Source organism: Vulpes lagopus, chromosome 3 (assembly GCF_018345385.1).
Source record: "Vulpes lagopus strain Blue_001 chromosome 3, ASM1834538v1, whole genome shotgun sequence".
NCBI classification, from domain to species: Eukaryota; Metazoa; Chordata; class Mammalia; order Carnivora; family Canidae; genus Vulpes; species Vulpes lagopus.
Genome location: NC_054826.1, coordinates 94,779,080 through 94,805,673, shown reverse-complemented (window position 1 = coordinate 94,805,673; position 26,594 = coordinate 94,779,080). Strand labels below are relative to the sequence as shown.

At 43.6% G+C, this 26,594-nt stretch overlaps 1 protein-coding gene across 2 annotated transcripts; it reads left to right on the top strand.

Annotated features, from left to right (window-relative positions):
- Positions 1–48: 48 nt before the first annotated feature.
- EIF4H (eukaryotic translation initiation factor 4H) lies at positions 49–26,382 on the top strand. 2 transcript variants are annotated; one of them, XM_041749459.1, is made up of 7 exons: positions 49–204; positions 17,123–17,310; positions 19,071–19,135; positions 19,224–19,320; positions 19,668–19,727; positions 23,960–24,097; positions 24,396–26,382. In XM_041749459.1, exons 1-7 carry the CDS (start codon positions 146–148, stop codon positions 24,533–24,535), a joined length of 747 nt encoding a protein of 248 aa, XP_041605393.1. In that variant the 5' UTR covers positions 49–145; the 3' UTR covers positions 24,536–26,382. The 2 variants fall into 2 exon arrangements, with proteins under 2 accessions (XP_041605393.1, XP_041605394.1); XM_041749460.1 differs by lacking the exon at positions 19,668–19,727.
- Positions 26,383–26,594: the final 212 nt, after the last annotated feature.

The following is a 26,594-nucleotide window of genomic DNA, read 5'->3' as shown; positions in this document are numbered from 1 at the left end:
CGGCGTACGTGCGCGCGCGCGCGCGTGCGTGCGTGCGATTTGCGATCAGGCGGCGCGGCGGACAGCCCCGGCGGCGGGGCGGGGGGAGTTATATTGCGGGGTCCTTCCTCGCTCACCCTGGTTCCTCTCGGAGCGGAGACGGCAAATGGCGGACTTCGATACCTACGACGATCGGGCCTACAGCAGCTTCGGCGGCGGCAGAGGGTGAGGCGGCGGGGCGCGGGCCCCGGCCGGGCGCGGGGGGCGGGCGGGGGCGGGGGCGGCGGCCTTCCCGCGCTCACCTGGGGCGGCGGGCGGCAGGGGGCCCGGCCGGGCCCGCGGAGGCCTGGGAGAGGCGCCCGGAGGGCCGGGGCCTGGAAATGGCGCGCTCGGGGAGGGGGCGGCGGCGGTTAGTGTACCCCCGCGTCCTGCTCGCGGCGCAGGCCGGTCCCTGTGTCTCCCGCCGCCGCCGCGTCGTCTCGGCGCCGCCTCGGCCGCAAGGCCAGGCCGCGGCGGCGCTGAGCGCCGGGGAAGACGCGCTCCTCCCGCTCCCGCTCCCGCTCCGGCTCCGGCTCCCGCTCCCAGCCCCCAGTACGGCAGGGCCAGTGCGAGCATCTGCTGCCGGGCGGAGTGGGGGCCCGGCCCGGCCCGGCCCGGTTCCGGCCGCCGGTGGTCCGTCTGCCCTGCGGGCTCCCGCGCTAAGGTCGGGAGGGCGACCGGGGCGTCAGTCCCTGCCCTTACGTGTGAGGCAGGGATTTGGCGGCTCGAGCCCGGCAATGGTCCGATCCACGCCGGGAGAGGGGGACACCAAGCAAAAGAAAATACATAATAGCTTTTTTTTTTTTTTTTTTAATTTCAGTGCATCTTGGGAGCACCGTGCCTTATTGACAGGTGCTACGTACTTGCAGGCAGAAAATTTTTTATTTCTCCGTCGTTTCTCCTTCCGACCCGGAGAAGGAACCGCGCGCGACTTCGGTTATATACAGCCTGTCTATAATCGAGACCCCTCATTTAAAAGAGCAATTCTTGACTAATGAATAAGAAGCTTACGGTGTTTAATAGCAGGCATCCGCACTGGGGGTGTGTGTGTGTGTGTGTGTGTGTAATACAAGTTCCCTCACACGGAATTTAGGAGACGGGCTATAAACGTCTTGCTGTTAGTCAAGGACACACTTGGCCATTGTGTACTCTAACAGAAAGGATTACTTTGCCAGGATAACACTACAATGGTACCTACTGAGGTGTCCAGTCTCCTGGGTTGCTATCCCAAAAGTATCTTTGTTTGGTGAAGAATGACCTTTTAATACCTAGGTTTGGGACCGGCTCAAACAAAGGCTTGTTTGGGTGCGAGAATGCTCCGAATATTAATGGCGCTAGAACGTGGAAGTTGGGGAAGGTGGAGCCACCTGTTATTTCAAAGAATATTTTATTTGCTAATAAAAAAGGAATAGATGTTGGATGACACGTAAAAGTATTGCCTTTGGGGTAGGTTTCTAGACACCAAATTTGCACTTAAGCCATGTTGAAATTTAATAACCAGGATTCTTTTCTTTCTTTCTTTTCTTTTCTTTTCTTTTCTTTTCTTTTCTTTTCTTTTCTTTTCTTTTCTTTTTTTTTTTTTTACCCCCCAGTTTCAAGAAACATTTGGGAGTGCCCAGGAAAACTCTTACACGAGTAGTTTGATTTAAGGCAGATTCAAGGAGTTTTAGTTGGTTTGGGACTACAATAAGTTATACTGAATCTGGGGTTTGGGGTTGGGTTTTTGTTTTTTTTCCTTATTCTGCCTTTTGACAGATTTGCCCCTGTTCTGGTGACTTGAGGTGTTTGAGTCACACTTGTAGTGGATGTCACATTTTGACAGTTGGGATGCCTTGAACAATACCAAGTGGTCAAGATGCTCTTCGTTTCAAACATCAGAAGGCAGATAAATGTTAGTTGTGTCCAGATGTAATCCAAAAACCGGTGTGAGAAAATAGCTAGTCACTCTGCATCTCCTAAGCTTTCTGATAAAAAGTCACTTTACTGTTAAAAATCTTCTGTATCTGACCTTGTTGGAGTTTTCCATTTGACTTCAAATCCGTGTAAAAGCTATGTGGGAAATAGGACTCAGACTTCTAAAGGTAGTTCTGTTCTAAAACCTATTGGTGAATTTGTGTGTTTGTGTAGACTGTCTGGAGTGGGTCCAGAAACTCCACAGAGTACCGCACATGCAATGGTGTGGTCTGGGCCAAAGCTTCCTATCCCAGAGTCCATGTTAATTTTAATTTCATCAGATCCTTCATGGGATCCCTGGGTGGCGCAGTGGTTTAGCGCCTGCCTTTGGCCCAGGGCGTGATCCTGGAGATCCGGGATCGAGTCCCATGTCCGCTCCCGGTGCATGGAGCCTGCTTCTTCCTCTGCCTGTGTCTCTGCCTCTCTCTCTCTGTGACTATCATAAATAAAAATAAATCTTTAAAAAAAATTTTCATCAGATCTGGAGTTATCAGTTAGTGGTTTCTCTGAAACTTAGCAAGATGGTAGGCTAGTTGATAACCTTTAGTGATAATATCTACTGTTAGATGAATTATGTTTCCCATCAACAAATGTCTAAGTGTTGTTTGCTTATGCTGAGACACTGTGCTTAGGCATTTTGGAATATTGTCACTTCTGGAAAGCCAGTCTTGCATTGCTGTGTTTGGTATTTTTGTACCAAAAGACCTTCCCTCTAGTCTAAAACACCTTAGCTAAGAGATCTCAACTCTAAGCCACTTGGGTCATAGACGAAAGGAATAGCAGGTTTGAAATGCAATCATAATCTAAAAATTTGGTTTTAATGATTATACATTCCGTGCTAGTTTATTTTGTAGTTGTATGTAGTGACCAGTGCTGTTGTCAGTAAGCAGTGTTAAGCAACTGGTTTATTTTCTCAATCTACAGAGGCATGACCCTGGTAGCCAAAGAGAGACCCTAGGGACTGCATTGTTGCCCCAGAACAAGTCAAATCAGAATTCCATATTATCTAGTTAATTGTACTAGATCTGGAGTGGTTTTTTTTAATTTTTTTTTTTTTTTTTTTTTTTTTTATGATAGTCACAGAGAGAGAGAGAGAGAGAGAGAGGCAGAGACACAGGCTGAGGAAGAAGCAGGCTCCATGCACCGGGAGCCTGATGTGGGATTCGATCCCGGGTCTCCAGGATCGCGCCCTGGGCCAAAGGCAGGCGCCAAACCGTTGCGCCACCCAGGGATCCCTAGATCTGGAGTGTTATTTTGTTCTGCAGGTTGCTAAATTTTCTTTCCTGGTTTTAATTTTTCATTTGGCAATAAACTGGACAGTAACAGTGTTTTGTTTTGTTTTTTACATTTCTAACTACAACATGCTTTTGAGTGCTCCACCTAAAACTGTCAATTCTGAGAATCAGATTGGAACTTGGAGGTAACAAGAATTGAGATTGCTGAAAATGGTACCTACTAAAAACTGGTAAAACTACACATTGAAGTATTTTTAAGTTCCAGTTGAGGAGGGGCAATTGGAATTCTAACTTTTGAGTCTTCTAAGACTTAGGCTTCGCATCTCTGTCTCAATTTCTAAGCATATTTTAAGACTGAAAAGGGGAAAGAAAACTGTATAAAAACAGTAGCTATTTGCACTGATCACGTAGAATTCATACAAGTATTGAAAAGCTTATTTTAGGGGATCCCTGGGTGGCTCAGCGGTCTAGCACCTGGCTTTGGCCCAGGGTACAATCCTGGAGTCCTGGGATCGAGTCCCGCATCACGCTCCTGGCATGGAGCCTGCTTCTCCCTCCTCCTGTGTCTCTGCCTCTCTCTCTCTCTCTCTCTCTCTCTCTCTCACATGACTGAATGAATGAATGAATGAATGAATAAATAAATAAATAAATAAATAAATCTTTTTAAAAAAAGCTTATTTTAAAATCCAGTTTGCCTACCAAGTGATATGTGGTTTAGGGTTATTGTTATTATTGTCCTCTCCACTCCCTAATTCCCACTTCTTGATTCCAAATCATTATCTTCTATGAAAAAGTGTTATCACAGATACTTGGTTTTACAAAACAAGAGCCTCTGACACAGTTTGGGGAAAAGGCCTAGCTTTGGATTGGAATCAGGCAGACTGGACAGAGGTCCAGTGTCACCTGAGCCTTGATTCATGTATTAGCTGTGTGACCTGGAACAAGTTTCTTTACCTCTCTGAGCTTCATTCCCCCCCCCACCATGTAAAATAGAAATTCCTCTATAAGGCTATTGAGAGTATTCAGTGAGATGTCTCAAGCATGCAGCACAGTGTCCATTACACTTAATAATTTGTCGATCTTGATTTATATAATATGTTGGTTCTTGAAATATTTCCCTTGCATCAGTAAGAGTGGGAAAAGTTCTGTTGAGTTAGCGAGTGAGTTTTTACTTTCTTGGCAATATTTCTAAAGCCAGGTAAGAGAAATTTATTCAGTTTATGGGTATAAAGCATTTTACAAGTAGAGTACTATGTTGTAAATGAATGCTAGTTGAGTAATTTGTTCTTGTACATTACTGGTTTGTTATAATTGTGCTTGGAACATTTAATGTAAATGCTTCTGAAATTTCTAAAAACTATCTTTGCATGTTTCTATTTGAAATTAACCTTTAGTGTTCTGGGAGGACATTATGCAACTTCAAGTAGTCTTCCCAGAAACTTGGAACATGTGGAACAATGGTGGGGGTGGGGGGGCAGTCCTAGATCAGTCTCCCATCTTCCAGTTTCCAGCTTCCTCTAGAAATAGAAGGGAGTGTTGGGCAGGAGAGCATGCCAAGCCTCTACTTCATTTGTACAGCTGGTTAGTCCTGCATACTCAGGCCACTAAATAAGTGATTGCTTGATTTTGATAGAACGTAACAGTAATACCTAAGTTGTCTTTTTTAATTGGATGTCCTTGGTTCTTTGAAGTTTTTTCCCCATGTCATGATTTCTTTCTTTCTTTCTTTCTTTCTTTCTTTCTTTCTTTCTTCTCTTTCTTCTCTTTCTTCTCTTTCTTCTCTTTCTTCTCTTCTCTTTCTTTTCTCTTTCTCTCTTTTCTTCTTTCTTCTTTCTTTTTTAAGATTTACCCATTTATTTATTCACGATAGACACACACACACAAAGAGAGAGAGAGAGAGAGAGAGGCAGAGACACCGGAGGAGGGAGAAGCAGGCTCCATGCCAGGAGCCCGACACGGGACCCAATCCCGGGACCCCAGGATTGCGCCCCGGGCCAAAGGCAGGTGCCAAACCGCTGAGCCACCCAGGGATTCCCCCCCCCCCCCCATGTCATGTTTTCTAAAATGTTCTTGATGGGGTCCTCTGGATATGCTCCAGGATGTTGATACCTCATTGAAAACATGGCACCTCCAGTTGAGCCTTGTATTCCAGTATAGGGTACACAGTACCTATGGGGGACAGGGTACATATTTCAAATGGATTCTTTACTAGTGCATGATCTTGTAACATAATGGGTTGGTTATTATTGAGTTCTGGAAGTCTTCAAATATTGGCACATTTTATTTTATCATACAGCATCAAAACTCGTGTTTATTAACATCACCATTGATTTTATCAGAAACATTTCAGGTACAGTGAGGCTGTCAAGCTTATGTTGATGGATACAAATTTTCTAAAATTTTATTTTTTGTTTAAAAGCCCAGTCTGCATTTTAAAGAAAAGAAAATGTCTGCTTAATACCTAAGTCTGCATAACCATAGTTTGTCAGTTCTTCAGGTGAAAATGGTGTTCCATGAAAAGAATACCTCACTTCAGCTTGTAACTCACTTGCATGAGTGTTTTCCTGGAGATAAGACCATCACATTTCTGTAAGCCGCAGAAGTGTTTTGCCCCTATTTTGAAACATGGGATAATAAAAAGTGGGTCAAGATTTAATAAAACTAATCATTTTTACTGCTTGGTCAAGGACATTGTTTTTTGTTTTTTGTTTTTTTCTTTTGAAGCTCGCTGGCTTCTTTCTCTCTTTGTAAATACTGTGTAATGAAGCATGAGTGATAGTATGGTTTGGGTGCCCCTGCCTTGGTTTATGCTAGGGTCAAGTGCAAGACCAGTGCAGGTCACAGGATACAGCCACTAGTAGGACTGTGAGGAACTGTTCAATGCGGAGAGGTGACTCTGGAAGGCAGAGCTAGAACCAAAGGAAGTACACGTTACTGGACTTTTACAGACTGTCTGAAAATAAGAAGGATTGCTCTTTGAGCTAGATAACTTCTTTAATGGAGGAACATCCGCGTGGTCTAGATTAGACCAGAATTTAGCAGTTGCTCGTTTTATGTGACATTTAAAAATAAATCTGAGGTGCTCAGTCGATTAAGCGTCTGCCTTCTGCTCAGGTCATGATCCTGGGGTTCTGGAATCAAGCCCTGCCTCAGGCTCTGGAATCAAGCCCTGCCTCAGGCTCTGGACTCGGTGGGAAGTCTGCCTCTTCCTCTGGCCCTCTCTCTGCTTGTGTACTCTTCTTCCTTGCTCTTTCTCTCATGAATAAATAAAATCTTTAAAATAAAAATAAAAATAAACATTTTCATACATAAACAGAGACTAGTATATTGAACCCACGTGGCCGTTCCCCGGGTTCATTTTTCTTTTTCAAGTTTTGTGTGGTGTGAGTGGTAAAATATATACATAAAATTTACCACTTTGACCATTTCTTCTTTTTTTCTTTTAGATTTTTAATTTATTTTAGAGAGTACACATGAGCGGGGAGGGGGGGGTGGGAAGTGAGCAGACTCACTGAGCACATTTCAATAAGAGGCTCCATCTAACAACCCTGAAATCATGACTGGAACCCAAATTGAGTGCGACTCTCAGCCAACTGAGCCACCCAGGTATCCCCTGACCATTTCTGAGTGTACAGCTTATGCCCTCAGTGACACTCACCATCTTGTGTCGTTGCCGCCACTGTCTGTTTCCAGAACTTTTTGATTGTTCCCAAACAGACCCATTAAGCAACTCTTCACTCATATCCATTCATTAACTTAAACGTTTTTTTTTTTTAATTTTTTTTTTAATTTTTTTTTATTTATGATAGTCACAGAGAGAGAGAGAGAGAGAGAGAGAGAGGCAGAGACATAGGCAGAGGGAGAAGCAGGCTCCATGCACCGGGAGCCTGATGTGGGACTCGATCCCAGGTCTCCAGGATCGCGCCCTGGGCCAAAGACAAGCGCCAAACCGCTGCGCCACCCAGGGATCCCAACTTAAACGTTTTTACTGTTCTTTGCGCCTGTCTTCCTCATTGTGGGGAAGGGATAGAATTTTTTTTTTTTTTTTTTTTGGGGGGGATAGAATATTTTAAAGCCAATCGCAGCTATCCTGTCATCTGTCTTAAGATATTTTTAATACTTACTTGAGTATGTGTTTCAAACTGATCAAGGGTTTCTTTCTAACCACCAGTTTTTCTATTACCCAGTTCATGTTCAGTTTTGCACAGTTACCTCAAAGATTATTTCATTTAGTTGACCTATTTGAATCTGCAAAAAAAATTGATTACAGAAAAATTAAAGCAGAAAAGTAGAGTCTCCTATAATGACCCACCTCATGTGCCCATGACCCACTTTTTAAAGTGACCACGTTGGGGTCCCCGGGTGTCTCAGCGGTTTAGCACCTGCCTTTGGCCCAGGGCGTGGTCCTGGAGTCCCGGGATCAAGTTCCGCGTCGGGCTCCCTGCATGGAGCCTGCTTCTCCCTCTGCCTGTGTCTCTGCCTCTCTCTCTCTCTCTCTATGTCTATCATGAATAAATAAATAAATCTTTTAAAAAAAATAAAGTGACCACGTTTATTTCATCTGTACCTTCTTGTGCCACCTTCCTCCCACATGCTACTGGATTATTTTAAAGCACATCTTAGATGTCACATTTCATTTCATCTGGAAGTACTTTAGTATGCGTTTCAAAGGTACAGACCTAAAAAAATGTGACCACAATATTATATCCAAAAACTTCCCCGTAAATATTTTTACTTCTCTAAATAGCTCATACAGTTTGATGTACAACTGATTTGTTTGAATCAGGACCAGAGTTTGCACATGGCATTTGTTCCATGTGTCCACTAAGTCTCCTGATAAGATTCCTCCTCTCTTTCTTGGTGGTTGTTGTTAAGTCAGGGTGTGTGTGTGTAGCTTTTTTCCAGGTACTTTTATTTAATCCAGAGCGCCTGGGTGGCTCAGTCGGTTAAGCATCTGCCTTCAGCTTGGATCATGGTTTCTGGGTTCTGGGATTGAGCCCCACATGGGGCCCTCCACTCAGTGAGGAGTCTGCTTCTCCCTGTGTGTGAGCGCGCATGCTCTTTCTCTCTTAAATAAACAAAATTTTAAAAATAAAGCAGTTAATTCTTGTAACTAACATGTGGAAGGTAGCTAGAAGTTAGATTTTGTCAGCAAAAACAATTATTAGTAAATACTGAATATTCATCTTAATACATACCCGTTTAAATACAAGTAACAAGGTTTTGTGATTTTTGGTTTTTTTTTGTTTTGTTTTTTGTTTTGTTTTTTTTTAAATTTTTATTTATTTATGATAGTCACAGAGAGAGAGAGAGAGAGAGGCAGAGACACAGGCAGAGGGAGAAGCAGGCTCCATGCACCGGGAGCCCGATGTGGGATTTGATCCCGGGTCTCCAGGATCTCGCCCTGGGCCAAAGGCAGGCGCCAAACCGCTGCGCCACCCAGGGATCCCCAAGACAGATGTTTTTTGTGGCAGTACTCTGAGGACCAATAAACAGCTTTAGGTTTAAGTTTTTATTTCCTCTGAAAAATTTGGAACTTTGGATTGAATGACCAATTGCACCATGTGAAATTACTGAATTAATAACCCATTTGTTTGCTTTCATTAATGCATGGGAGTCCAAAATTTTAGTACATTGTGGTAAATGCCCTTTTGCCTAGTAAGAAAGATTTTTTGAAAGACCATGTAAATCAGAAGTCCCCCTTGGGTTTGCTGTTCTCCTATAACAAGGCTTTCAAACTGCCTGTCTTGTTGGTAGATGATGAAATCAATTTATTTTAGGGGTCCTGATGAGCTTTTTAAATGGTGAAATAGAATAAGAGACTAGTGTGTTATATTGTGAGTTTATAGTCTTACTTTTGGGCAAGCTTTTTGTTACTTGTTCATATGCAGTCAGGTAGATATGTGTATGTGTTTGTAGTCATGATGTTGATCACAGCCAAAAATTTTTTGGAAAAACACTGAAGGACCTAATTGGAGAGGTCATCTAAATACACGTCACCCTCTCTTACATTTTACATTTTTTTCCAAATAAAATACCCATATTAGTAGAAGTTGTTTGTGATCCTAAGGTCTTCATTCCTTCTACCACTGCTAAGTACCAGAGACTGTAATAATTCTGAAGACTGAATTCTTGCCTTAGAACTACTTTGCATGTCCTGCCAGGTTTCTTTTTAATCCTACAGATGAGATTGGTTTATGAAGAAATCATTCACAGCAGAAAAGAGCTCCCTGAAATAGGGCTTATGAAAAATTCCGCCATTGATCCTGCCCCACCTCAGGGTTGATCAGAAACATTGGGGGCTTTCATGCCCATCCTGTAGGGGCCTAACTGTGAATGCTGATTAGGGGCCTTGGAGACTGCATACATTTAGCAGAGGGAAATCTACTTGGAAATGCTTTTAAACCAAGCAGTGTGGGGCTGGTTTTCAAAAAACGTAAGCTACAACTAAAATGTCATGTGGATCTTTGGCTCCTGGAACAGAAAAAAGGGTGTTAGGGTAAAAAACTAAGGAAATCTGAATAAACTGAACTTTAGTTGAAATTTATTGATACGAGTTCAGTGATTTTTTTTTTTTTTTTAAGATTTTATTTATTCATGAGAGAGAGAGAGAGGCAGAGACCTAGGCAGAGGGAAAAGCAGGCTCCCCGCAGGAGGTCGATGTGGGACTTGATACCCAGACCTGGGATCACACCCTGAGCTGAAGGTAGATGTTCAACTGCTGAGCTACCCAGGTGTCCCAGGTTCAGTGATTTTAATCAGTGTTTAATAATATGTTAGTAGTAAGATAAATCAGTATGTATGAGATGAGGGCTTGATATTTATGAGTTAAACCTTTTTTGCTTATTTTCTAGAAACCAAATAGGTTGCGCGTTATGACCATTACTTTTTAATTTTTTTCATTTTAAGCATGTTCAGTGGGCTTTGTTGCTTACTTGCATTTTAATCTTACAAAGGCAGTCTTCTGTTGTTTTTGTTCGTTTGTTTTTAAGCCCAGCGAGGGGCTGGAACTCAAGACTCTGAGATCGAGACTAGAGCTGAGATCAAGTTGGGCTCTTAGCCGATTGAGCCACCCAGGCTTGTGATTTTTATATAGGATCCAGCGTGGGGATCCCTGGGTGGTGCAGCGGTTTGGCGCCTGCCTTTGGCCCAGGGCGCGATCCTGGAGACCCGGGATCGAATCCCACGTCGGGCTCCCGGTGCATGAAGCCTGCTTCTCCCTCTGCCTGTGTCTCTGGCTCTGTCTCTGCCTGTGTCTCTGGCTCTGTCTCTCCTTCTATCTCTCAAGAATAAATAAATAAAATCTTAAAAAAAAAAAAAAGCTATATAGGATCCAGCGTGATGCTACATGTCAATATAATCTATGCTAGTAAGCATTTCTGGATGGCACATGAAAGAGATTTGTTGATCAGCCCTGATGATACTGTGTCCCTAACCTAGAGGTGATAGGAGAACACCTGATGTTGCAAATACCAGAGAAAGGTTAATACTCTGTACTGGATATCTTGGCATTGGTCTTGAATTTTCAGTGGCAGCAACAGGGCTTAAATTCTGTGTAGTTTCTGATGGCACCTAGAAATCTTCATAAAGTCCTTTCTCAGAAAATAGCTTATCATGAGTCCTTCCTTTTTCCTTATCTTTTATTCTTGGGAAGTAAGTCTGGGGCACTTTTTCTCTTGAATCCACTAATCCCAGTCCGAATTCTCTCTCCTCTTGCTTTTTTTGTTTTTTTGGGTTTTTTTCTAAGATTTATTTATTTATTCATGAGAAAAAGGTGGGGGGGAGCAGAGACACAGGCCAAGAGAGAAGCAGACTCCCTGCAGGGAGCCCAACATAGGACTGGATCCCATGTCTCCAGGATCATGCCCTGGGCCAAAGGCAGACACCCAACCGCTGAGCCACCCAGGCGTCCCTCTCTTCTTGTTTCTTTTTATTTATTTATTTATTTATTTATTTATTTATTTATTTTTATTAAAGATATTTATTTATTTACTTATGATTATTTATTTATGATAGACATAGAGAGAGGCAGAGACACAGGCAGAGGAAGAAGCAGACTCCATGCCGGGAGTCCCTATGTGGGACTCGATCCCAGGACTCCAGGATCGCGCCCTGGGCCAAAGGCAGGTGCTAAACCGCTGAGCCAACCAGGGATCCCCTCCTCTTGTTTCTTACAGCCGTCTCCTCCAGGCTCCTTTCCTCCTTCTGGTCTGTGTTTTCGCAGTTACTGTCTGCTTAGGAGTTCGGTGTTTCCCTGTGTGTGTGGGAATGCGGAGTGGGGTGAAATCTTGGTTCCTGGCGGCTCCACCCTGCAGAAACCCGTTCCTGTTACAGTCTTTTGGGTTGTCTGCGCCCTTTGTTTGGGATGTGGTTTCTCCTTTCCAGAGGAGACCTCTTCAGTTGAATTATCTGCTCCTTAAAGGCAGGGACTGATTCTGAGATGTGAGCCCTCTGTGCCTGTTCTGTCCTTCATAGATACTGCATATATTTAGTTAATTTGAGTGAAGAAAAGTGATTTGTCTCTCAAGGATTTTGGTCATACTTTGAGTTGAAAGTTAGATTTCCTTAGTTACTAAGGATGTAATTTATGACCTTAAAACTCGTATATGTTGTTTTGAAAATTGGCGGGGGAACCACAGTGGCCTGCTGCCTTGTTCATCTGTTTCTGCAGGTGACCTTGAGCATGTTTAGACTTCCCTGTAACATTTTGGAATTGTTATTAAACTTTTATAAAGCAGTCAAGATCTATGAAGTGGTTTTATGATCAGTTTTAAACTTTATAAAATAAAGTTTTGAAGTATTTGCGTAGTCACAGACAAGAAAACTGAGGCACAGAGGGTAATTTGGAAGCAATCCTACACAGGGCTAAGGTGTCAAATGAGTCTTCTCTCCCTGTCATTTTTAACCTGTTCTAGAAAGTGCTTTTGTGTAACGTAGCTTGTTCAATTAGGGGATAGTCCGCGTAAACTTTAATGTCACAGTTATCTTAGGACTTTCAGCTCAGGATTTCCTGGCATTGGGGATTTTTTGGTGGACTGCTAACAGGATGTAACATTTTATGACTTGTATGTGTACTCTCTGGTGTGTCTCCCCCACTCTTGGTTCTCAAGTTGCTGGCACACTGGTGACTTCGACTTTCCACTTCTAACTTTGTAACTTTTGGAGCCAGTAAATTTGGAATCTAGGGAGGGGGCCCTGGTCCCACTGCACTGACTGCCCCCACCTCTTCAGTGAACTACTCACTGAAAAGCTAAAACACTCTTAAGTCCGGTAGAACTGACTACATCAGATCAGGTGGTATTTAGGATGACTGCGGTGACTCTTGGGAAAGGTCTGGAATTGTCAGCCACCAGCTATTTTGTGAGACTCAGGTGAAATGAGCAGGTTAATGGGCTGGGTTAGCTGTTCCCACATCTCTAGCTTTTTTAAAATACTGCTTGCCTGAAATGAGATTCTTCCATCTTCCCAAAGCCCGGGCTGGCTTCTTACCTATTGCATTCTTCTAGCGCCCTGTCATCTAATTAGCACCCTTACCCCGTGGGGAAGCAGTCCTTATCAAGGCTCACCTGGCTCCCTGACCTCAGCCTTCCTGGGCTTGCATCTAGCATCCTCCAGAAGTTCTCGTGTAAATGTTTGATGTGCTCTTTAAGCAAGCCCTCCATATTCCTGATTCATAGATGTACACCTGCTGGATTTGTCAGCTCTCCATCCTTACCTTTACCTTAGATTTAAAAAAAAAAAATCATTGCAGCTCTTTGCCATATGTGTGTGTGTACATATATACACAAATATGTATGCGTGCATGCTCATAGTTATTCGTGTTTTATATGTGCTACTCACTTGTGAGCTGCTTGAGGGCAGAGGACTGTTCCACCAGATGTTTAGTAAATATTGAATACGTGAATTTAAAGTTGTTAGAATTGTTAATTCATCTTGTGTTTTGACAGTTTTCCAAATGCTTATGCTTATACTGTATCTTACATAATCAGTATTCCATCTCAAAGAGTATCTTATTGAAAATATTTTAACATTTAGGGGTGCCTGGATGTCTTAGTAGGTTAAATGACTGACTCTTGATTTCAGCTCAGCCCATGATCTCAGGGTCATGGGATTGAGCCCCATGGCAGGCTCCTTGCTCAGCAAGCAATCTGCTAGAGATCCCCCCCCCGCCCCGCCCTGCTTGCCTGTGCATGCTCACACACTCTCTCTAATAAATAAGTAAATCTTTATAAAATAGTTTAAGGTTATCAAGATAAGAACAATGGTGTTGCATAGAGTATCGAAGTCAAAACTCAGTGGGGCAGGGCTGGGGAGTTGGGAGCAAGTGGAATGCAGTCCACTTGAAAACAAAACATAGGATTTCTTATCTGCAAGAGGTGGAATTCTGAGTCACTAAACTTAAAAAATTTTAGTCAAGGGGACGCCTGGGTGGCTCAGCGGTTAAGCATCTGCCTTCCGGCCCAGGGCGTGATCCTAGAGTCCCAGGATGGAGTCCCACATCAGACTCCCTGCATGGAGCCTCCTTCTCCCCTCTGTGTCTCTGCCTCTTTCTTTCTCTGTCTCATAATAAATAATTTTTTTTTATTTAAAGGTTTTATTTATTCATGAGAAACAGAGAGGCAGAGACATAGGCAGAGGGAGAAGCAGGCTCCATGCAGGGAGCCTGATGTGGGTGGGACTCAATCCCAGGGTCCTGGGATCGAGCCCCACATCGGGCTCCCTGCATGGAGCCTGCTCCTCCCTCTGCCTGTGTCTCTGCCTCTCTCTGTTTGTCTCTCATGAATAAATAAATAAAATCTTTAAAAAAAATTTTTTTTAGTCAAGAATTACGTCATGATTTGGTTCTTCGGCTAAAAACATGTCTTAAAGAATGTTACCTCAGGGGGCGGCCCGGATGGCTCAGTGGTTTAGCCCTACCTTCGGTCCAGGGCGTGATCCTGGAGACCCGGGATCGAGTTCTGCATCAGGTCCCCTGCTTGGAGCCTGCTTCTCTCTGCCTGTCTCTATGAATGAATTAAAAAAAAAAAAAAAATCTTTAAAAAAAAAATCAGGAGTTTAAAAAAAAAGAATGTTACCTCAGGAAAGATGGGGAATCTCTTTCATGATATTTCTAGCAAAATGGGATTAAAAAACTAAATTACTAAAAAAAAAAAAAAAAAAAACCAAATTACTTTCTGTAACTTGTATTGATGCTTGCCCTGCATAAAGGGTAACTTTGAGCAGATCTTTGTTGTGAGGAGACTTATTTAAAATGAGTTTTACGTGTCTCCATAAAAAGAAACCCTACTTCCCTCTTTTGAATTTTTTTTCCTCTCATGTTCCGCAAATATTGGGAACATTTTCAAATCCACAGTGAAGTTGAAAGAATGATAGAGTGGACACTGTTAGAGTCACAAGGTTCACATTTGCCTTATCTTTTTTTTTTTTTAAGATTTTTTTTTTTATTTATTCATAGAGACCGAGAGAGAGCGAGGCAGAGACACAGCAGAGGGAGAAGCAGGCATCATACAGAGAGCCTGATGTGGGACTTGATCCAGGGTCTCCAGGATCACGCCCTGGGCTGCAGGCGGCACTAAACTGCTGCGCCACCGGGGCTGCCCTATCTTTATATGTACCTGCACATGTCCTTTATGCTGAACCCTCTGGGTCTCTCCTGAGAACAGGGCCATTCTGACCACAGTACCAGTTACCACTCCCCAGAAATTAAACATTGATGCAGTGATATCTGTTCATGCCATATTCTAATTTCTCCATCTGTTTTTTTTTTTTTCTTTTATAGCTGTTTGTTCCAGGATCAAAGATGATAAGTAGCATTAGTTGTCATGTTTCATTGATCCCCCTGCCTTTTTTGTTTTTCACGATTTTTGACATATTTGAAGAATCTGTGCCAAAATAGAAGGCACAGTGTAAAAGTTTGTCAGTTAGCAGTTAACATGGTGATGGCCAGGTACATTTTATATTGGTGGTTTTGATGTCCATTGATGAGACTTGCCTGAATCAACCACTGCTGTTTTGGTGGAAACAAGTAGTGATTTTCTTTTTTTCCCATCTTCCTTTTTTTTTTTTTTTTTTTTTTTTTTTAATTTTTTTGAGAGCACAAGAAGAGGACGCAGAGGGTGAGGGACAAGCAGATTTCACAACTAGGGGCTCCATCCCAGAACCCTGAGATCACGACCTGAGCCGAAGTCAGAAGCTTAACAAACTGAGCTGCCCAGGCACCCCAAGAGTACTGGTTTTCTATGGACATGATTCCTTTTACATTTATTAGTTGACATTCTTGTTGATATAAAGAAGAGCTCCCCTCCCCAATCATTTGTTCTAATTTATTCATGAGAGACACAGAGAGAAGCAGAGACAGGCAGAGGGAGAAGCAGGCTCCCTGCAGGGTACCTGATGCGGGACTCGATCCCAGGACCCTGGAATCATGACCTGAGCCAAAGGCAGACACTGAACTACTGAGCCACCCAGGTGCCCCATGTTTTATTTTTTAAAGCAATTTTAAGTTCACAGCAAAATTGATCAGATAATACCAGTTCCTAAGGGTGCCTGCATAGCTCTGTCACTTGAGTCTCCAACTCTTGGTTTCCCCACAGGTCATGATCTCAGGGTCATAAGATCAAGTCGTGTGTGAAGTCTGCTTCTCTTCTCTCTCTCCCTCTGCCCCTCACCCCCACTCACTAGATCTCATTTGCTCTCTCAAATCAGTCAGTCTTTGGAGAAAAAAAAGAAAATGCAATTCCCATATTTGCCTGCCATCACACACACACACACACACACACACACACACACACGGCCACAGATGGCCCTGCTGTCAACACCCCACAGCAGAGCAGTACATTTGTTACAGTCCGTGAATCTACACTGACATTGTCATCACCCAGAGTCCATATTTTACATTAGGGTTCACTGTTGGTATACACATTCTGTGAATTCTGACAAATGTGTATTGGCCCCAGTTTATTTCTTAATTATCTATAAAACATTGTGAACCTTGAGTTATAGGTGTGATGATGATAATGTCACTTCCCTGTGTGTACTGTGCTTCAGTCAGTGTTTAGGGGCCTTATATTTGTTATTTCTCAGTAACTCAAGCTCTGTATTAATATTAACCCAATTTTACAAATAAATAAAGCTTAGAGAAGTTGAGTAACTCATAGGGTAGAGTGAGTTGGTGACAGCTGGGGTTCAAACCAGAACCTGTACAAGTTGAGATGTGGTAGAGTCAGGGTCTGTCCTGCTTTTGCCATTTTTGAGCCTCATAACCATAGACACATAACCACTTATTACAGGGGAGGTTGCTATTGAGGATTAAGTGGATTAGGTAATACGCATTTGAGGACCGGTGAAGTGTGCATGGGCAGTGGTGGAAGGTAGTATATACATAGTACTTGCTGTATAAAATCTAAAATTTTTATTCGAGCATTTGTATTATCCACAGTCTGACAGTAGCAAGAACCAGGTGTGTTACGAATGGGTTAAACTTCAGTAGCTTTACAAATCCTTTCTGAATACAGTGCTAACTCTGGACAGTCCATTTCCGCATGTATTAGGATGTGGAGGGTGCTTCATGTGTGAAGAAGGAGGGTGTTTTCTAAGGTTTTAGGATACAAGTATTTTGCAGGTACTGAATCTAAGTAAATAGAATGTAACCAGTTTTGCAAGGAGGGCATGTCCTACTTGGATTTGAATTTCCAGGGAAATGAATATTTATATAGATTGTGTTTCAGTGGACCTTTCTGTCACCAAAACCTAGGCACCCTGGTCAGGAATGATAGTTTGGAAGACTTGATAATTTCAAGGTGTTATTGTGTCTTCAAGTGGAATGATTCACATGGGTGGTGTGGCTGAGTGGAAGACCATTTCATCGTTCCTGCTCCGAGGCAAGTAGACTTGAATCCTGTCTGTTTCCCCTCCAGGTCCCGCGGCAGTGCTGGTGGCCATGGTTCCCGCAGCCAGAAGGAGCTGCCCACAGAGCCCCCCTATACAGCGTATGTAGGAAATCTACCTTTTAATACAGTTCAGGGCGACATAGATGCTATCTTTAAGGATCTCAGCATAAGGAGTGTGCGGCTAGTCAGAGACAAAGACACAGACAAATTTAAAGGTGAGTTTGGGGGTCTTCTTTGTACCAATGTAGAGGGAGCATTGAAACCAAAATGTTAGGGAACCAGAGAGCTCCAGTTACGAAAGTGTTCTAAATATTTGCCTGTTGTAGCTGAAATAAACAGGCTTTTAACTCATAGTCTTTCAGTTCTACTTGGGGAAGAAATGTCTACACATGATCTAGTTTGTAGAAATACACAGTATATATATGACCGAGTAAATCTTTTTGCCTGACCTAGCTATCTTGTCTCACCAGTAAGGGAGTTCCCTGAGAGGGGAATGAACAGATAAAACTGAGGACTTTGCAGGTGCATTTCACCTTGTCCCGACTCCTTGCATATTTCTTTATAGTTTTCCTGTAATCTAGGTATTTGTGTGGAGTAAAAAGAAAACCTAATAAATATTGTCACTCTGCATTTGTGGCTTTGGAGCATGTGTGTTTGGGAAAGGTGAGGAGTGGTATGAGAAGTGGAAGTTTCACTCCTCTGAATAGTTTTGCAGATAGGTGGTACTTTTATCATTTTGAAAGTTTTTTTGGCTTTAGAACCTGAAGCCTTGTTTTAATGCCCAAACAATGAAAACAAATGTATCCATTCGTATTGTGAAAGTAAGCCCCAGCCAGTATCCCTCCTAGGGATACCAGGAGTGCCTGGCTTCAGGGGAAATGGGTGGGGGAGGCCAGCCTTCGGGCTGAGTCTGTAGAAGCAAGTTTTAGTTTGTCTATTGGAGGGTCATCCTCAGTTTCAGCAACTCAGGAAGGGTGAGATGGGTGTGTGGGCTTTTGTGGCCTCTTTGAACTTGCAAAGTGGTTTCCTCAAGTACTCCAGACATTGAATCCACTTGCGGGGAAGGTGGAGACTCTCCAGCTAAGCAGTGCGTTCTTTAAGTAGTTAATGAGCAGATGGTGAGCAGAACAAGTTTGGACCCAAGCCTACAGAGCACTTGAGGTCTAGTGGGCTTTGAAGGTGAAGTGTAATCATCACACAGGATGGGGATATACAGGGTGGAAGGGTGTTGCATGGGGTGCAGTGTGAGCGTATTGGGGCAGCGGGGATGCTTAACCTGGATTTAGACACCAGGTGGCAAGGACGGACCATGGAAAGTGTGTTGGAGGTACAGGGAGAAGCTAATGCAAAGGTTGGAGGTGAGAGAAGGTGTGGTTTCCTCTGCCTGGGAATGTGCTCCCAGGCCTGTGTCAGAATCTGGCATCAGGGACACAGATTGTGGGTAACACATGTTTGGACCTAGGCCATCTATCTTTTAACTGGCATCCCAAAGAGGATGCCCTTGTTACTGAGGGTACATTTCTTAGTTTTATAAAGCAGATTTTATACCAACTACCTGAGTACTAAGTAGTAGGCACTTTCAGCCTATTCCTCTAAAGCATGTTTGGTATTGAATGTGAAATCTGTCTTTAAGCCCCAGTTGGGTTATATTAAAGTTACTCAAAAGTCAGTCCTGACAGCTCTTCAATGACTCAGGAAAGGTTTGAATATTATGGTTAAAATTCATAAAAAGAAACCTGTAAAAACGGAGCTGCCAAATATCTCAATGCCTGTTTGGCTCTTTCTGACAGAATATAATTGAGAGGGAGGAATGCCAGTCAGGTATTTTGTATTTATCAGAAAGTGCAATCTCACTTTTAGGCTCTTCTAGTCCAGTGTCCCCTAGATACAAGAGTTGGGAAATGGAACCGACAGGAATCCCACCATGTCTTCACCTAGAATTCCTTGAGGAAATTGGGGTTTGTTTCTCTTACAGGATTCTGCTATGTAGAATTTGATGAGGTGGATTCCCTTAAGGAAGCCTTGACATACGATGGTGCAGTAAGTATCTTCAGGTTTTCTGTGTCATGTTAGAAGTTGAGATGTTTTTTTCCTGCCAATACTTACACTATTTTCCCCTTATCATTAGCTGTTGGGTGATCGGTCACTTCGTGTGGACATTGCAGAAGGCAGAAAACAAGATAAAGGTGGCTTTGGATTCAGGAAAGGTGGACCAGATGACAGAGGTGATTGGTTCTTCTAAAATTGAACATAAACTTGCTGTAGCCCAATGATTACAACTCTTGAAGGTTACTAGTAGAACTATCTTATAGGCCTGATAGGTTTTTGTGAGTTTTTAAACACATGTAAAAATCTTGAGAATGGATGGTGCTTCTGCAAGCCTGGAGGGTTTTTTGGTTTGTTGTTTGGGTTTTTTGGTTTTTCAGGGTTTTTTTCTGTTGGCAGCAAGAACTCTTATAATTCTGGTGAACTTCTCATCACATGAGTTGTCCATCTTCCCACTGAATTTTTCCATGTTTGTGCAGCAAGGTAATGGTACAACCTCAACTTTATCTTTCTTGTGTATCCTCAGGAATGGGTGGCCCTGGAGAATCTAGAGGTGGATGGGATTCCCGGGATGACTTCAATTCCGGTATCAGCATTTAAAATATTGCCACTTAACCTTTTTCAGTGGCCTTGCTGCTGTTGTACGTTTGTTGTGAGTAGCCCGCCCGGCCGGACCGCTCCATTAGCTCATTCCACAGATGAAACTTTCCCAAAAGGTCCCCAGGCATGCACCAAGCCTCTATTAGAACCTGAGTGTTTGGAGTAGGACTTGAGAGGTTCCCCACTGGGCAGGGTAGACTGATCCTCCATCTTCTCTTACCTTGCCTTGGCCTACAGTTATCATCTAGGCCTTTGTCTCAGGAATCCCCTTGGCAGCACTAGGGTGCATGGTACAAATAGAAGTTCTGCTACTTCTAGAAATAGCGTGGAGGTTTTGGAAGCTTACAGAAAGCTTCGTCACTTTAGTTCTTGGTGGCTCCCTCTTGCATGGTTGAAATCCTGGTGACCAGGGTTTTTTCCTTGAAGGGCATGGAACTCCCATCCCTTCATGGTGGACATGATCCACTTGACTGTTCCTTTTCTTAACCTACCAAGGCACGCTGTCCGGTGCCTCCCTGTCTTAACATAGGAGATCAGTTTGCGTGTCAGGCCTCTGCTTTGAAGGGTCGGTCTCCTAAAAAAATGTTTAGACATTTTTTAATCTCTTTTTTTTTTTAAATAAAAGTAATTCACATATGCAATAAAAATATCAGTTGTAACAGAAAGGTAAAAAAAAATGAAAAACAAATGTTTTCTTCTCTGCACTCCCCACTATATAAGATGGTGCCATCAGCGCCCCCAACCACTCTATCAACCAACCCCCCCCCCCCAATTCAAACCAAATTCAGCATAAAGTATTTGGTAAGTATTGGAAGAAGTAGGACAAGCTGTTGTAGATCAGAATTATTAAAAATTCCTTTCAGCACTAATCTAGCTAAACAGATGACTGCTTATATCTGTTGAATAACTTAATTCCTAAAAGTCCTCTAGCCAATCAGAAATGAGCTTATTCATAAAAGTACAGTATGATCCAGTAAACCTGTAATTTTATGTATAAGCTAGTCTCTGATTGAAACATGCAACAAATGTCTTCTCAGTCAGTCCAGGTGCAGCCCTTAGTGGCCTGATGAATAGTGGTCTTGAACCTGCTGGTTTTGAATTCCTGGGACTGGAGGAATACACAAGCTGTGGCTCTGGATATGTGGAGGTTACCTAAGGACCTGCTGCCTTAGCTTGGGCTTGTACTCTTCTGGAACAGAGAACACAGCCAGAGGCCTCCTCAACACCCGCCAGTTTCAGCGTCAACTGCAGTATTTGGGGGGTATCTGAAACCCAAAGTGCCCACATGGAGTAATGCCTATATGTGTTATTTGTGAAAATAGATCTTTTCTGTTCTTTAAAGAATGATGCTTTGTTTTTTTCTTAAGATTTTACTTATTCATGAGAGAGGCAGAGAGACACAGGCAAAGGGAAAAGCAGGCTCTGTACAGGGAACCCAATGTGGGACTCTATCCCAAGAGTCCAGGATCACGCCCTGAGCTGAAGGCAGATGCTCAACTACTGAGCCACCCAGGTGTCCCAGATTGATACTGTTTTTAAGATGATACATGCTCATTGTGTAAAAAAAAAAAAAAGACAACTTAGAAGATTCTCATGAGGAGTGTGCCTCCCAAAAATCTGTCTTCAGACTTTGTTTTGTTTTGTTTTTTTAAAGATTTTATGTATTTGTTCATGAGAGACACAGAAAGAGAGAGGCAGAGGCCAAGGGAGAAGTAGGCTCCCCATAGGGAGCCCAATGCAAGACTTGATCCTGGCGTTCTGGGATGCCCTGAGCCAAAGGCAGATGCTCAACTGCGAGCCACCCAGGCGTCCCATCTTCAGACTTAATTAAAAGATACTGGCAAATGTCATGCCTTGCTTTTCCCTCGTCATCTTCCCCTGCTCCTATCATAAGCAGTTTGGGAATGGGGCTGTTACTTGCTCTTAACATGCACTGGGTATTTTTCCTCCATTAGACTGTCTCCTGCCACCTGGACAAAGCAGCATTTGTCTTTTATCTGCCTTGTCAGTGTGAATGTGACCTGCTTACTGGTACACACTGGTAGCAAGAATTATGTGCGCAGGGGAAGTGACTTCCATGTTCACGTGGGAAGATATGCTTCCCAGTTTATTGGGGGGGGGGATAAAGGTTAAATGTTTGAAACCAAGCAAGCTTATTTAATAAACAGTGTGAGCTCTGATTCAAAAGATTCTGTAAAGAATCTTCTATCTGACTCTGCGCGTCCTAGTGTATTTTCCCCAACTCAGTGCTCCTCTTGGCCTGAATGTTTTTGAAATTGTTTTCATTACTTGTTTTGTTAAAAATTGATGTTGTCCAGCTCTTTTTCTGATACAACATACCAGATACAACGTAACTTGATCTCTTCCCAAATTCCTTGGCCACCCTTAAAGAACAGAAAAATAACACCCTTGCAAACAGAATCATTCTCCGTATCCAAGGGAGTTAAGTTTAAAAGTACTGGGAACACCTGATGACCAGACACCAAACCATTGCTCCTGGGGAGACAACAAGGTCGGATTCCTGAGAATCTCTGGTCATAACATTTTTGTCAGACACGCAGTGCATACCTTCTTGTATGGATTTCTGTTTAAAGACACCTTAGTTCATATATACTGTTGATTCACCTGACCATGAACTCATGGCCAGCAGCACTAGAACTCTGCCCGAATGGAGCTTACCTAACTCGTACTTTCTCTGTGTGGCACAAGACCACCTTCTTGCACTTATACCAGACAACTCTTTGGCGCTCTGTTCCAAGGAAAAGCACAAAAGAGCAGAAACCTGGCACTGAATAGATTGAAAAGACATTTGTTTATGGTCTGAGCAAGAAGGCCGAGGGTTGCTTCATTTGACCTCACCTTAAAATGTGCATTTCAGGCAGCTCCCATCTTCCACCGCTCTATGCATGTCTAGAAAAGCAGAAGTGCCAAAAGTATTGGTTTTAGGGTCGCATTCAAATGCTAGCAAGTAGACCTATTGGCAAATATGAAATCTACAAGTAATGGGGATAAGACCACATCTAGAATATTCCTCGAGCTCAGGATTTTTTTTTTTTTTTTTTTTTAATGCATGAGAGACACAAAGAGGCAGAGACATAGGCAGAGGGAAAAGCAGGCTCCATGCAGGGAGCCTGATGTGGGACTCGATCCTGGAACTCCAGGATCACACCCTGGGCTGAAGGCAGACACTCAACCACTGAGCCACCCAGGCATTCCCTCAGGATTCTAAATAGAGTTACGTTCCTCAGAAGCTTTGAGCAATGGCACCATCCTTAGAGTGAAAGTAGCCCTTTGAGGGCTGAGAGGGAGTAGGCTCATTTGTTTGATTACATTTTTGTCAAAGTTTTGACCGAATGTGAACTCTAACTTCAATGGTCTATACTGTTAAAAGGCTAATAATTAAGCACCTGCTTTTGGCCCAGGGCGTGATCCTGGATCCCAGGATCGAGTCCCACTTCGGGCTTCCAGCATAGAGCCTGCTTCTCCCTCTGCCTGTCTCTGCTTCTCTGTGTATGTGTGTCTCATGAATAAATAAATAATCTTTAAAAAAAAATAAAAAATGAAAGAAAACTTAGGCTTCTTAAAACCTATGGGGAAAATCATCTACACACGAGCATCATAATACTCTTAGCACTCATAATGAGGCACAGCTTACTTTGGTAACTATTTTAGCAGAGACCCTGGGAACAAAGAGAAGCACTTCCTCTGGAAGAGGTGGCATATATTGGGAGTGAGTCGAGCTCCATAACTACTTTTGTTTACAGCACAGGTGCTTAACTTTTAGAATGATCTGCACCTGACACACAGCAGAAAAACAGATGAGAAAAACAGTTGCCCAGAGGTGGCGGCGTGTTTAAACTCCGGGTTTGTCTTTAATAATTAGAGGTTTATATTAGAAGACAGAATAAAATGGGCTTTGAGGATTTTTATTTTATTGTAAGCCTTATTAGATGATAGTCTTAGGTGATTTTCCTCCCACTTTTCCTGCAAGCTAAGGTTTAAACAACTTTTTTTTTTTTAACCTAAAAACTGTTAAAAATACATTATAATTGAAAATTACCCAACATGTTCACATTGGACTCCTTTCAGTACACTTATTTTGCAAAAATTTCTGATGTCGGACAGACTGAATTTCTAATCAAGCCATCTATACCAGCTGCACTGTCAGCTTTGAGACAGGAGCTTAAAAAGTAATTCAGTGTCATCTTCCTTCTTTAGGCTTCAGGGATGACTTCTTAGGAGGCAGAGGAGGGAGTCGCCCAGGTGACCGGCGAACAGGCCCCCCAATGGGGAGTCGGTTCAGAGATGGCCCTCCCCTTCGAGGTTCCAATATGGACTTCAGAGAACCAACAGAAGGTATGGCACTACTTTGTCAGCAGAGGGTGTCTTGTCCTGGTACTCTGGCTGTACCCTCGCACACACATGGCTTCTTAGGCCATGGACAGTGGCCTCTGTGGAACACTTCTTAGTCTTAAATAGTAAGCTTACCTTCTTACCTCTTAATAGAAGGTGTGGGGATAGGGTAGATCTTCCAGGCTAGCATGTTGGTTAGAAAGCGGGCTGGGTTGTAGGGGCTGCCCTCCATTTGGTCATTTTGCCTGGATGGGGAAGGTGGTCCATTCTTTATAAACCATCGTTGGTTTTTCTCCCACAGAGGAAAGAGCACAGAGGCCACGGCTCCAGCTGAAGCCTCGAACAGTTGCAACGCCCCTCAATCAAGTAGCCAATCCCAACTCTGCTATCTTCGGGGGAGCCAGGCCCAGAGAGGAAGTCGTTCACAAGGAGCAAGAATGAGCTTGTGGTTGGGAGGGAATGGGGTGTGGGGGAGTTAGCTCGAGACCACAGCCTGGCCAGCCCCTTGGGCTGGCAGTCCTGCAGCCACCATTCCTGCGCCTGACCTTTGTCCTCCTTTCTTACAACGGAAACACAGCTTGTGAGCGCATGTCAGCAGTTAACAAGTGGTTTTTAGTACATTCTTGGCTTTGCTGAACCTATCTAGTGCCTGTTTCGTGCTTTTTTTTTTTTTTTCTGCCATTCCTTTCGCCTTTTCCTTCTGTCTTTTCTCCTTCCTGCTTCTTGTTTCTTTCCAGTACATGAGTGTCTCCTGAGGGACAAAGCAGCCACCCATGGGCGTTCTCTGGATGGAGGTGCTGCTCCATTTTTCTCCTTTGCTTTCTCTCTTTACTTTAGAGCAGTGGCCAGACCCAGGTGTTTCTTTGATTTTTCTCAGCGCTTCTCTTCTAACCTGCATGTAGAGTTCTGTATTGCTGTGGCTTCCATGGGGAGGGGGGAAAAGATGAAGAGGAAAAAAAAAAAACAGGAAAGAAATCACAAATTGGGTAGCATCTTTATTCCGCTGTGATCAACATACAGAATTTATGGCACCTTGTTTTCAAAACAAGAGTAAAATACCTGTTGATCCTTGCAAATTCCTTCCTATTCCTATTTATAAGCAGCCCTGTCTCTGTTACTCCTGCCCAGAACGGATTTTTCAAGCAGAAGAGGCTCTCAATTCAAACATGGAACCAAAAGAAGGGGATAGGGGTGTGGAGTGTCGGTGAGGAACTTGGATCAGGCCAGCTGAGCACATTGCTGTGTTCACACCCGCCAGTGTCCCAGGCTGCTCCCCTCCTCCCTGGCAGTAGTAGACGTGCCTCTGGCCGGCTAGACACAGAACCTCCATCTGCTATCCCTCCTGCTGGCCAGGGTGCTGTGGGGGCACTGATGGGTGGCCGTGGCAGAGCTGTGCCAGGGCTGCACTGCCCCTCCTCAGATCCCCGCCGTGCGTGGGTCCCACCTCTCTCCCTTGAATTTGTCTGTCCCCCGGTGTAACAGTGAGATACTGTGCTTCCCACCTTCCCTGAGTTTTATAATGAAAATGGGCCTAAAATCTGGCACTTTATTGTTTCACTTAATGAATTGAGGATTCTACTATGCAGAACTGTCCAGAACCTTCAGATAGCTGGTAGGTGGCTGTCACTGAGTCTCCTCTTTGGGACAAAGTTTCTTGATCCCACACACACTGTGTTCGGCACTTGGCCAGGGGCCCGGCAGTGTGCTGGGCCTTTGCTTTGAGCTGGAACACACCTGTATGTGAACAACTTCCAGTTCCGTAGCACTGAGCCCTGCTCCTCCCCTTGGGAGCAGCTTGGGGCCTGCCAGCAGCTAGAGCCTGGGGAAGAGACCCCGGTGACCAGGGGCCACTGGGTAGTCCAGGCTGGGCGGCACACTGGGCTGCGGCAGTGCTCGTCACCAGCTGGCTGCCTCGGCTTCTCTTACCGTGTCTTTGTCCCAAGGTCTCAGCAATTACAGAACTCTCTCCCCCTCCTTCCTTTCCCCCTGCCACCTCTGCTTCTGAAATAAGAACCATTTGTGTGACACCAATACTTAACTTAAGAAAGACATGCATTATGTGGTTGTAATCAAACCTGATGCTTTCAGATGACCTACTTACATCTTCAATGTGGAAAAGATTAAGAACAAAACAAAATCATCTAAACTTCTGGGCCATCCAGTTGACTTTTAAAACGTAAGAATGGAATTCCAAACACTTAACACATTCAGCTATATGACAGAAAGTAAATCTATGGATATGGTATTTTGTGAATGATCTTTTAAATAAAAGAAAACCTTACGTAATATTTAATGCTTGTCCTTATTTTTGAGTTCTTTTTACCTGCCCTCGTGGAATTTCACAGTTTTAAAGTTGGGAGGTGATGGCTGAGTTTCATAGAGTATCCTTCACCTGCAGTGAGAAAAGTGTCTTGCTTTTGCAACTTAGAGGAGTCATGAAATTATTTTAAGAGGGATGCCTGGGTGGCTCAGTGGTTCGGCGGCTGACTTCGGCTCCGGT